Source organism: Triticum urartu, chromosome 1A (genome assembly GCF_056163025.1).
Source record: "Triticum urartu cultivar PI428250 chromosome 1A, HENAU_Tu73, whole genome shotgun sequence".
In the NCBI taxonomy this organism is placed as follows: Eukaryota; Viridiplantae; Streptophyta; class Magnoliopsida; order Poales; family Poaceae; genus Triticum; species Triticum urartu.
Window position 1 is genome coordinate 126,894,395 of NC_141873.1, and position 13,132 is coordinate 126,907,526.

Genomic DNA, 13,132 nt, shown 5'->3' on the forward strand with positions numbered 1-13,132 from the left:
TAGTAACTGCCCAACTTCCCTGTCGAGACTGCCCAACTTTTGTGTCGATGACAATTTAGTCAAACCTCTGATTGACTTTAGTCGGCCCGAGTTTGTTTCCAACCAGTCTCACTTTGTCTACTGATTTGAATGGAAAAAATATACATCCTAGTATTGGATCTATTGCTCGGGATTGTAATGATTTAGCTGAGTAGTCAAAATCCATTGCTTTGTCCCAGGTTTCTTCTGAAACTTGGCTGTCCGCTATTGGAACAGATAAAGCTCCTCCTACAGTTGATGTCCGCAATCTCGCTGTAGAAAACTGGGACAGATCATCCAGCTTCTTTCACTTCTGTGTCAGAAAATATACTAGTACCTGGAAAGAAGGAAAAGGCTCTTCTCCACTTTGTGCATGACAGAACAAGGCATATCTGAGAACCCAGACACAAACCACAAACAACACGGCCACACCATCATTTCTCACTCCCGGGGTCTCAAAGGTTGTTTACCTGCTTCGTCGTCCTTGGCAAGCAAATTGCACACAAAAGCAGCTTCAGCAATCTGCAAACTGTGAAATGGATGGGAGTATTAGCACAACGGTTCAGTTTTTTGTCCTAGCGGGCAGCTAGAGACATTCTGGACAATGGATCATAGCGACAGTGACAATGCAGTGGTTGAAAGAGACACCGGGCTAGCGGTAAGCAACTTACATGCTGCCTCATTCCCCTTTCTCTTTGGTACCACAAACATCATAATACAAATCTAGCACTAGATCCACCCAAAAAAGAAGCGGGAGAAAATATCCAATGAAATGTACGACCAGGAATCGAACATGATAATAAAAGGGAAAATAACAAACAGATGAAGGTGCCGGAGGAGCACACTGATGAATATTATTGGTCACGCGACAGAAATCATTTACCTGTGGAGGGCTTGATGGTCTCTTCGGGTCCAAAGCAGCATGTCACACGTCAATTCGTCACATGCTATGTCAACAACTCTCCTGATGATGTCAGATCGCCATTGACATGTATCCGAATACAGTAGATTACTTGTAAACTGGTAATTCTACCAATACTATCATAAAAGCACCAGAGGTCTGATGAAGATGAACTGAGAGTATCAAAGTCCACAGAAGTAGATAGGTCCCGTATCTTTGACGAAACATACTTCTGACCATCTAGATTATCAACAAATATGTTATGAATCAATGTGAACATTGCAGTTCCATACGCTCGATTCACATTCAGATCACCGAATAATACTGAACGAATGAACATGCCACAAGATGCAACTGGTTCCATAAATTTGCAGAAAGGATTTTCTCAAGAATAGAACTTAAGTGGTTCTTCCAGATCCAACTGTGGATAGTTGCTTACGGTTCCAGTTACAATGCTGAGCTGAGCTGTGAGCTAACATGTGTACTAACCTAGCGCTATATGAAGCATAAGTTTATCTCTTTACAACACCCTATTGTACTCTCTAGAGTACAACAAATTATATCTAACACACGCCAAAAATCGCTGCTATTTTCTGTCACCTCCACCCCTTTTCCTTTAGGTATATGCAAACTGGCAGTATTCTGCTTGTAAGGGAGAAAACCTTTACATGGCAGATGTCCCCTGCACTATATACTCATCATCTTGCTGCTATAAATGACTGCACAGGAAAAAGGAATTACGTAAGCAAAGCAGAGTGTTATTTCTTAGGCCAAATCAGGTTCATGGGAAGTAAATTTGGCAACTGGTTGGCCTATGTTTGTGCAGGCTCATCCACAACAAAAGTTAAAGGTCCTGAACTCACTGAGTTAAGAAGCTTCAGACCGGCTCCGCGTGTAAACTTCCTTGCAAAGAGGAAGCAAGGTGCTGGTCTCTCATTACTTGTGCACCACTCTCTTCTATATTCGGTCTCATAATATATATTATCAATATCCTACAAAAAATATAAAGAGATAGACCCTCAGTGAACAGTTAGAAATTGTCCTAGGCACTTCTTACAGGCAATTTATTTTACAGACATGCATCTTATTATGCCAGAACTACCGCATGGAAATCAAAGTATGTATCTCTCATCACCGATTTTGCCATCGATGTAGCTAGATATCAACTTCTATCAAACTCAGCAAACCAAAACAAATAATAAAAGCATACATGGTTTTTCTGTGAAATACAAAAAAAAAATACAATCATCTTTCTAGGGAATACAGTGTTCAGATTTGACAGAAACATATACCTTAATGGATTTTATAAGTGCGGGTGTAGCATCAGAGACTTTGTATGTTACAGGATGCCATCCACGCCTTTCACGATCTTTAGAAGATGATAGATCCCATGCGCTATGTGTAACTGATCTCCGGGTAAGCTCTTCTTCAAGCCCATTTTGCTGTAACAGAGATATGTCATGTGCATTTGTGTAGAGAACAAATTCAAGGTATGTTACAATGATTATTGACTTACTGCAAGCAATGTTTGAACATAGTGCTCATCTGGTATGCAGTTATGTGCCTTCCATGCCTCAGCAGGCTGGGTAAAATGAGGACATGTAACACGTAAGACTACCAATTGAACTTTTCCAGTGAAACAACCATAAACAAATGTACTTATTGAGTTCATAAGTAAATCTTGAAGGCTTAGATAATTATTTGGTTAAGAAAATATTTTAGGAAATATAAGAAATACAGTAGACATATGAGTAGTGGTTCTATGCACTCTTAAGAAGTTAAAATATATGCCGCGCTTAAAATTTGGCTTCACTACATATACGTACAGGAATATTGCAGAAATAACACAGATTAATCTAACTTTGGTTCCACTTCCGTATACGAGATCCTTGTGAGCGCACAAACTATCACACATAGTGTTATCTATTTTCATGTATAAGCTTTAACTTGTCCATAGTTTGAGAACAATACCTCCTTTATAATTGCATAGGTTGATGAAAACAAACAAAAATCAATTCATTTGGATGGGTACTAGTTAACATTAAAGCAAATACAGGCACGGATCAAGTTCATGCCTGCAATTCATGTCACAGGAATAAGGCCAGATGTTAACATCCAGAACCCACAGGAAAACAAATGGCATGATGAACACAACCTCTAATCTGTCATGTATTCTAGACATACTCCAGGTACAAACTGCATCAAAAACAAGCTTTGAACTATTTTCACAGAAGAAAAAAGGACAGCATGAACCACGGTTCAAGATACTCCAGAAATAGATGGATTGGTATTTTGTTAAAGGGTCTCACTTACAATAGGTTTATCCCAGTCCCGCCAGAACTCTGGTAAGGGCCTTCTCTGCAGCAAATAAAAGATATACTTTCTTCAATAAGAACAGGCACAGAAAAAAAAATCAAGTTCCCATGTATGTACAGATGGAAAAACTGTCATTTGTACATGCATACGCTACAGCACCATATGTAAGTACAGATGTAAAAATTGTCAGAACTTAGTAGAATAATAAGAAGTGTACAACTATTTAAGTGCCATTATCTTGATGATGCGAAACTACTACCTTGTGAAGTCATGTCCATCTATGAACTATGTTACAGTACTGAATATTTCTGCACATAGAACATACAATTATTGAGGCACGTACCCTGCAATGCTTCTTGAATTCTGGCAACACCACATCATCATAAACCACAACTTCAGCATGCTTTTTAATCAGCACAGCCCACTGTATGGCGAGTTAGGGCGGCAGAGATACAAGAATGAGTTTGTTAGACACACAAAAATTCAAGTTAAACTTTTATTTTCCATCTTTCTTCTTTCATCAGTAAAAGCGGAAAGGTACCTGCGAGCCTTTTCTCCAATTCTCCACCGGGATGATTGGGTCCATTCGTGGATTGTACCTGCCCTGTTTTGTATCGGCGAAACTGCCAGCATTACACAATTGGATGCTATTAGTCAGACTATAAGATCAGCTAAAAGAAAAGCTTACATCTTAATATGAACAGATCTGCAATATGTTATGCTAGCAATCGATCTAAAAGGTCAAGGTGCATGAAAACACTAAGACAATGTAAAATGGAAAAGGATATGATGAACTATATTGTCATTCATAAATACTGACTGATACTCATTCTTAATCAAGGCTAGGAGACATAATGCAAAACTGAGATGTTTATACCTGTCCACAAAGCTGGTTGATGCAGACATTATGTAGTCATAAGTGTAGTTGAAATTGTACAATGGTACACAACTGGCAGAGAGAGAAGATCCTAGTAAGCACGAATTCAATATTAAGATCCAAATACGTTCATAAATGATGTGCGCAGTGCATAACCATTTTGACGAAAACAAGTTTGTAAAAAATAAATGTCGGATTGTTGAGTATTAGTAACTGTTGAGTCAAACACCAGAGCCATGTAGAAGATCTCAAATTTGCAACAGACCTAAATTTGGTAAATGGGTATAGCTATACATATGGATTACCATTATAGGCACTTATCCGAGACAACCAACAGAACATAGGGACAATTGGAAAATATAACCCAGGATTCACTTCCTGCAAAACAAATGTTCTCTCCAAGTCACAGAAAACACGGTTATGAATAACCTGGTGATCTACTGATTGTAAAAGTAGGATTTCCTGCGAGCAATAATAAGCACTTAAAAAATACAATTTGAGTCTACCAGTATGTTTAGGTGGAAAGGGAAACAACAGAGATATCTGAACTGGACCTAAATGTGAATGACATGAAAATTCCTTTTTTAAGGGCGTGGAGACGGTGTACAAAAGGGAAGAAAACTCGTGACTGGTCTAAAGGAAAAATGTCCAATTATGTCTTAGCACTACCACATTGCAATTTTTTAAGGGCGTGGAGACGGTGTACAAGGGCGTGGAGAAGTGCATTTTTAGCGGTGTGGTCCATTGTTGGGTATGTTGAAATATATTGCTCACCTCCCTCCATCAGTTCGGACTTTTGGATGAGTTGGTCGGTGCATGAATTCAATATGGTATCAGAGCCAAGAGATCTTGAGTTCAAGACCCTGCCAATGCAGTATTAAATAAAACGATTCTGCGGCCTACATCGATCCCACGTCTAAGGACTAAAATAGCCTAGACGTGAGGGGGAGTGTTGAAATATATTGCCCACCTCCCTCCATCAGTTCGGACTTTTGGATGAGTTGGTCGGTGCATGAATTCAATAGGGTAGCTTCAAACCTATACCCCCCGCCGCCCCTAGTGTGTATAACATGTTCGGCAACTGGTTGAGGTGTATTGATAAAAAAAATCTTTCCATATCCTTGTGGGGTGGGAAGCCTTGTGTTGGGCTTTGTGGCTTTCCATGAATGATGTGGTTTTTAACAAAAAGAGTATTTCATCTCGTGTGTAAGTTATTCAGGCATGTACACGTTGGCTCCGTGCGTGGTCTATCATGCAAAGGTACGTGGTCTATCACGAGTTTTTTTCTGTAAAACCCTACTTTTGAGTTCTCTCGGACATGTTGGTTGTGTGCATGTTATGCAGAGTTTGGGCTCAGTGCGGTTGTATTAGCTTGATATAACGATTGAATGAAATTCCATTTATTGGAAAAAGTAAGACAATCTACATGGGACAACAAAAGAAACATTGACACAATCTCAGGACATAATACAGCAGATTTTCCACTTTACTAATTAGTGTATTGCAGCAAGAGCTCAAACACCACATAAGTGATGTGTTAAACAGTACAAGTTCCCCCTTTAGACCTTATGCTTCATTGATTTCATTCTTTTGTGCAAATTGCCATTCTAAGAACAGCATCGAACTGTACCTGTCGGACACAAAAACGAAGCGCTCATTGAAGGGATCCTTGAGTGCATGGCTGAGAAGGATGCGCTCGGCCTCGATCATGCTCGCCTCCCCCCAATCCACCTGAATGCCAAAAAAGTTAAAATCATGTCGGCAGCAATGGAGCATCGAACGCAGAGATCACATATTATGGTAGGAACTGTCAGCACTAACCTGGACGCTGTTGTTGACCTGCCGGTTGTAAAAGAAGCGGGAGCGGGTGGTGGCGCGGGTGAGCACGAAGCCTGGCCGCGAGTGCACGAAGATGGAGAACCTCCCCTCATTGTCGCCCTGATCCGCATAATAAGAATCACAATGCGACTTGAGATTAATTCATTCATTCGCTCCCGCATTGGTGAAATCGAGACGGCGATCGAGAGATGGAGCGAGAAGGGCGGGGGGGGGGGGGGGGGGGGGGGGGCGTACACGGAAGAATGCGTCCCAGACGAGGTCGAGCGGGAGGCGGTTGCGGGCGATGAAGAGGAAGGCGACCCTGGCGTTCCCCGGCGGCAGCGGCGCCTCCTCCACCTCGGCCAGGACCACCGGCCCCTCGTGCCTTCCCCCTCCTCCTCCCGCCGCGGCCGCCTGCTCCTTCCCTCCCTCCGCGTCCAGCGGCGGGGAGGAGCCGTGCAGGAGCAGGAGGAAGACGCCGGTGACGCAGAGGCAGAGCACCAGCAGCACCGCCGCCGCCGCGCTCCTGCCGCCCCTGCCGTACGAGTGCCGCCGCGGCCTCATTCCCCGAGACGGGTCGGCTAGTGCTCCGTGCTATATAGTGGTATTACCGTCTCACCGCCGGCGCCGCTCCTCCCGCTCGCGGCATTGGGGGCGAGCAGAGCGTGGCAGAGCAGAGCAGAGCGGAGCGGAGAGCGCCTCAGGTCAGATCTCGAGCTCCCGCGGCTGCGCGGGGGGAGTGAGGTGCGGTCTCGTGGTCTCGGGAGGTTGGTGGTGGTTGCACTTGCGCCGCAGCGGGGAGGCGGGGGATCGAATCTCGGCAGGCTCCGCTCGCTTGCTTGCCGGGGCAGCGCGGCAGCGGCAAGTAAAGCTAGCAGTCTCGTGAGAGATACTCCTGAACGGGCGTGCCAACCACCTACCGGGAACGGGAACGGGAACGGTGCGGATCCACGCTCCAGTGAGGTCGGGGCAGCGGCAACGGTGCGGATCCAAATCAGTCCCGAAGAGGGCGGGGCGGGGGCGGGGAGAGGGAGCAGCAAAGGGGCATGTCGTGGTCTGACAGTGGCACGTGGACTTCACATTATTCACATTGACTAGCTCCCCGTCCTAAAGTTGCATCAAAGCGACACGCCGGTGCCGACTGTCGGATTTCGGGTTCCGGCAGATCCTTGAGGTTCGAACACTAAGGTGCGCGCGGAGATTTTGTCTCCTACCTACCTGCACCCCCCCTCCCCGCCATGCTAGGATCTAAAATTACAGAAAGAACAACACAAGAGACACAGGGTTTATACTGGTTCGGGCCACCGTTGTGGTGTAATACCCTACTCCAGTGTGTGGTGTGTGGATTGCATCTTGGGCTGATGATGATGATGAATACAAGGAAGAACAGCCTCACGAGGGTCTGTTCTTGGCTAGGGCGATGAACTGCTCGGAGGAGTTCAGTCACCCTTCTCTCTCTCTCTGCTTCCTCCAACCGACCGAACCCCTTGCTATGTGGGTGGCTGGTCCTATTTATAGAGGCCCTGGTCCTCTTCCCAAATATCGAGCGGGAAGAGAGCCAACAATGGCGGGCTAATTTGAAGGGGGACAGCAAGTATCAGCTATCCTGACAAAAGTAGTCTTCGCATGCGCAAAGCTCTGGTGATGACGCCGTCTTGGGCTCCACGGTGACCTCCGTCTCGTAGTCCTCCTGGTCTTGATCTCGTTGTACCAAAATGGCAACCTTTGCCTGATGCCTCGGTACTCCGCGGCTGCGCTTGCCCCCTTTGCACCAAAGAGGAAAGGAGGACGCTGCGCGGCTGGCACCCGCCTGGCGCCCTGAGTCGTCATGGCTTGCGTCACGGGCACCTCACGAGGTACCCCGCCTTGATCTCTCCGCCTCCTCGTGAGCCAGCCTGACGAGGCCGTGCCTGAGGAAGCTCCGTGTCGTCCGCCTCGCGAGGCTTGGCCCCTCGCGAGGGTCTTGGGTTTGTGTTGGTGAAGATGGGCCGTGCTGGGCCCCCCTTTGAGCCACGCCGTAGGCCGCAGGCAGGCAAGTCTGGGGACCCCCGTTCCCAGAACGCCGACACCGACCGACGTGCTAAACGGAGCCGACAAACCGACCGCAGCGTGCTTACTGAGAGCATCTTCAACAGACGCGCCAAACTAGCACCGTGCCGCAAAATCCCCCCTTTTAGCGCGCGCAACCGGAATAGCTGCTCCAGCGGGCGCGCGAAAACCGCGCGCGCGGCATACGTAGTCCAGCGCGCGGGCCGAAACGCAATTGCGCACCGCTTATTTGCTGCGTCCGCTCCCGCGCGCTGGACTCTCGCGCGCTCGCTCGCACCTCCCACCCCCCCTCCAGCCGCGCCGCCGCCGCCGACCGCGCCACCCGGCGACCATTCCGGCGCTTCCCCGGCCTATCCCCGCCCCACGCGCGCTTTCTCCGGCCCCCCTCTAGGCCCGCCGCCCCGCGCGCGTGCTGGTCCGCCGACGAACAGCGCCCGCGCGCTCGCTGGCGCTCGGCGCCCGCTAGGTGTTCGACAAAACGCCTAGAAGGTATGTATTGCTCAAAAGCCATGAATTTCGTGCATGTTGATTGTAGTTTTTTATTTATAGCATAGTATTCAACATTGTAAATGAGTTCATCGTATGATTCTTCCGAAGAAGAATTTGATATGGAAGAGGAGGAGGATCTTGCAATGATCCTAGCTATGCATATTAATAAAAAATCGAAACACGGTGGTTCGGTTATGGGTCGGCAAAAAATTTGGAGGGATAGGATCGATGCCCACAACAGATTGATCATGCATTATTTTGCGAAGAATCCCACATACCCCGAGTCATATTTTCGTCGCCGGTTTAGCATGAGCACCGAGTTGTTCAGGCGCATTGCAGAGAAACTAGCGAGCCATGACCGCTTTTTCAGCAAAGGAGGAATGCCGCCGGAGAGCTCGGGCATAGCACCTTTCAGAAGGTGACAGCCGCTTTGCGTATGTTGGCATACGGTATACCGACTGATCTAGTTGATAATCACTTGGCTATGGGTGAGAGCCAAGCCATCATGTGTGTCAAGCGCTTCGCAGTCGGAATTGTGCAAGTGTTTGGCAAGGAGTATTTGAGATCTCCCAACGTTGAAGACGTCGCAAGGCTTTTGGCGATGAACAAAGCTTGCGGCTTTCCTGGCATGCTTGGCTCAATAGATTGCATGCATTGGAGTTGGAAGAATTGTCCAAAGGCATGGCATGGGCAATTCCACGGCCAAAAAAAGGGTTCCACTATAATCCTTGAAGTGGTGGTCGATCAAGAGACTTGGATTTGTCATGCATTCTTTGGAATGCCTGGATCTTTGAATGACATCAATGTTGTCAACCAGTCACCACTGATGAGTAAGATTGCAAATGGGGAGTTGCCACCGGTGCAGTTTGTAGCAAATGGCCGTACATACAACTATGGCTATTATCTAGCGGATGACATCTATCCAAAGTGGCAAACCTTTGTCAAGCCGTTGAAAAAGCCGGAAGGTAAGAAAAATCTTGATTTCCATAATGCTCAGGCGGTGGCTAGAAAATATGTGGAGAGAGCTTTTGGGATTTTGCAAGCCCAATTTGCTATTGTGAGAGGACCGGCTAGATTTTGGGATCAAAAGATGCTTTGATACATAATGCACGCTTGTGTGATCATGCACAACATGATCATCGAGAATGAGCGTGGCCAAAATGTAGACTACTCTCAGTATGAGCTCTTGGGATATCCCGTGCGAGTGTGACGGAGGGCTGAAAGGGTGGCCCGTTTTGTTGCCTCCTATCATGCCATTCGACGTCCTGCAGCGCATAATGATCTTCAGAAGGATCTCATTGAGGAGTGGTGGGCATGGAATGGACAACAAAGAGCATCATGATTTGTGCGTTCGTTATTGTACTGTTGAACTATTTGTTGTGTTTAATTGCACTATTTGTTGTATTGAACAATAAACTGTTTGTTTGAGTTGTAATAAACGAAATTGAACTATTTATTTTTGTTTGTTTTTGATTTTTTTGCTTTTGTTTTTGAATGCATATGTTGTTTGTGCGAGTCACGCGTGCTGCATTTTTACGCGCTGCTGGAGCGGCGCGCGCGCTGCATTTTAGCACGGCTGCTGGAGCCATCGCCGCGCCAAACCAGGCGATGCGCGCGCGGCATACGTGTTTTTTGCGCGCGGCGCAACCGACGCCTGTTGGAGATGCTCTGACCCATGGGACGTGGGAATAGCAGTAAAACTGGTTTAAGAGGGGTGTAAAATTGGGCGGTAAAGTATAAGGATGGGTGAATTCCATATACGCCACTCAAAACTTTGCCCTTACCCTAGTCTCTGTTATTGAAAATTTCCCTCTCCCAAATATGCCATTGAAAATTTGCACGTGTACAGATATGCCACTATGGCCAGTTTGACCGTTAGTTGACTGTCAAGTGGCCTGTGAAAAGACGACTTTGCTCCTAGTACTGTAGCGACGACGTACTGTAGCATTCCGAACAAATTTGGCCAATCTCGAATTGCAGGGCATCCGTACTATAGCGACGATATCCTGTAGCATCCGAACAGATTTGAAATTCAAACAATTTTTTTGAATTTCAAAATAAATCTCCGTAATTTCAAATTATGAATTCCTAACACTTATTTTGAAAAAGTTGTTCGCAATTTCAGAAAACTGGCATTTTTTTGTAAAAGTGGACGCTACAATACATTTGCCCGCAATTTCGAAAGTGACCAAATTTGTTCAGAATGCTAGTGTATCACCGCTACAGTCTAGGAGCAAAAACGTCTTTCCAAGTGCCGCTTGACAGTCAACTAAGGGTCAAACTGACCATAGTGGCATATCTGTATGCGGTGCAAATTTTCAATGACATATTTAGGAGAGTGAAATTTCCAATGACAGATGGGAATACGGGCAAGTTTTGAGTGGCATGTATGGAATTCACCCTATAAGGATGTGTGGTACAATGTTGTTGTTTTAGAAGTGTCACGACACGATTGCGGTGGAAGAAAGAGAAACCATGGAAAAAGTTTTGCATTCTCTTAATTAAGAAGACGTTGTTGTTCTCAAAAAGAAAAATAAATTAAGAAGGTGATGTCTTAGAGCAACTACAACATGAAAACATTAGCCAGGAGCTCTTCCCTACTCCACAAGAAAACATCTTAGCTTTATCTTCTCCTTCCTTCAGCGCCGCTGACAGTCCGCATCATCTCCAATGGCCTTTGGGCCACGAATGTGTGGAGGATCTTGACCCTTTCCCGGAGGAAGGGACCTCATTCTTATTTTTGTTAGGTTCAGCGTTTTGGTTGGGGTTGTGTGACGGTGGTGATGTATCCTAGCAGAAATAATGTCTCCCACTTTCTACCTCATTTTGATGGTGCGTCTAGTATTGTCGGAGGACGTGTGGAGGTGTCTCTCCATTAGATCCCGCGGGGATTCGGTCGGTGCTGGTCTTTGGTGAATCTGTTTGGATCCGGTCTTTGCTTGTCTTCGTTCGGGTGTTTACAGGTTTGATCCTTCTGGTCTAAAATTTTCTTCATCGGCGATGGTTGCTGCTCTAGTGCGTTGTTCCCATGGGTATTAGCACGACGAATTTCCGACTTTTACTACAACAAGGTTTGGATGGATCTAGTGAAGGAAGGGCAATGACGTCGATTCGTATTCGACTCGCTCCAGTGCTTGTATGTAACACCCCGGATATGATTTACCCAATATGTACTCCAACTCTTGCCGTTTCCGGCCTTAAGTTATTTTATTTTCTTGGGTTCGGGTTTTTGTCTCCGTGTGTTGTTATCGTTGTCATGTATCTCATATCATTTCATCATGTGCATTGCATTTGCATACGTGTTCATCTCATGCATCCGAGCATTTTCCCCGTTGTCCGTTTTGCATTCCGGCGCTTCGTTCTCCTCCGGTGGTCATTTCTACCTTTCTGTCGTGTGTGGGGATTAAACATTTCCGGATTGGACCGAGACTTGCCAAGCGGCCTTGGTTTACTACCGGTAGACCGCCTGTCAAAGTTTCATACCATTTGGACTTCGTTTGATGCTCCAACGGTTAACCGAGGGACCGAAAAGGCCTCGTGTGTGTTGCAGCCCAACACCCCTCCATTTTGGCCCAAAACCCACCTAAACCCTCTCCATCATCTAGAGCGTTCGATCACAATCGCGTGGCCGAAAACCGCACCTCATTTGGACACTCCTAGCTTCCTCTACCTCTATATATAGACCCCCTCCTCAAAATTCGCGGATCCCCTTCGTCCAAACCCTAGATCCACCCTCTCCGTGCGGCCGGACACGTCCGCCGACGCCCGCGACCAACCACAGGGCGCCATGTGTCGCCGTCGCCACCACCAACCGCGCCGGCCCGGAGAGCCCGCACGCGGCCCTCCCGGCCCGGGTCGCCACCGCCGCCGCCCGGGGCTTCCTCCTCGCCGCACCGCCTCGCGCCGCCACGCTCCCGCTTGCCGGCCGCCGCACCTCCTCGCCGCCGGAGCCCGCGGAAGCAACTCCGGCGAGCTCCGGTCGCCGCCCCCGCCGCGCCCTCGCCGCCCGCCGCCGCGGCCGCGCCGCCGCACGCCTCGGCGAGGCCCGGCCTTCCTCCTCCCTCCTCGACGCCGGCAAGTCCAACTCCGGCGCCGGTCTTCTCGGCGAACCTCGGAGAACGCGCCCCGCTACAGTATCCAGATCTAGATCGGATCGGTTGACTTTTTGCCCGAAACCCTAAATTTTACGCTATGTTCATTGCATCGTAACTTTGCATCCGTAGCTCCATTTTGGAAATATAGCATATCAAAATGTTCGTCTCAGAGAGCACATCATTTCATCTCATTTCATCATTTTCATTTGAGTTCATCTTGATGCCTGAAATGCTGTTGGAAGAATGCTATTTGAGATAATTGTCAGATCTGCTGCTCCAATTAGACATTTGTCATTTTTGTCATGATTATTGTGTGCATGCTATGCCCCTGAGCTCTACATGTGTTTTGTTATATGTTTTGCCATCTATCCAGAGGTGAACCCATGTATTTTTGTGATGTGTGTGGTGACTAGCACAAGCTTGCAAAGTGGTGCATTCGTTAATGCTGATTTCAGGGACTTAGCAATTCCACTAAGTCCTTGGACTGTTTATCTCAATATGCCATATGTTCATGTTGTTTCCTAGTGATCCGTGCCTCTTTTGAGGATGGTTAGTAAGGATGTTTTGTTA

The 13,132-nt window shown here is 47.1% G+C and overlaps 1 protein-coding gene across 1 annotated transcript; it reads right to left on the reverse strand.

Moving 5' to 3' along the window:
* Positions 1-1,258: 1,258 nt before the first annotated feature.
* On the reverse strand, positions 1,259-6,897 carry LOC125551801 (glycosyltransferase BC10). Its single transcript, XM_048715161.2, has 11 exons — positions 6,186-6,897; positions 5,934-6,050; positions 5,743-5,843; positions 4,113-4,184; positions 3,777-3,858; positions 3,579-3,659; positions 3,233-3,277; positions 2,436-2,501; positions 2,212-2,361; positions 1,783-1,911; positions 1,259-1,638 (listed from the first exon to the last, which is right to left on the reverse strand). The coding sequence occupies exons 1-11, from the start codon at positions 6,492-6,494 to the stop codon at positions 1,618-1,620; spliced, it is 1,173 nt and encodes a 390-aa protein (XP_048571118.1). The 5' UTR covers positions 6,495-6,897; the 3' UTR covers positions 1,259-1,617.
* Positions 6,898-13,132: the final 6,235 nt, after the last annotated feature.

Bases quoted from the DNA above. Each gene is read 5' to 3' on its own strand.
- LOC125551801 (XM_048715161.2), bottom strand. From the start codon at position 6,494: ATGAGGCCGCGGCGGCACTCGTACGGCAGGGGCGGCAGGAGCGCGGCG. The intron at 3,278-3,578 runs GTACGTGCCTCA...TATTTGCTGCAG, and splicing joins AATTCAAGAAGCATTGCAGG to AGAAGGCCCTTACCAGAGTT. The intron at 1,639-1,782 runs GTGAGTTCAGGA...TTTCCTGTGCAG, and splicing joins GTCTGAAGCTTCTTAACTCA to TCATTTATAGCAGCAAGATG.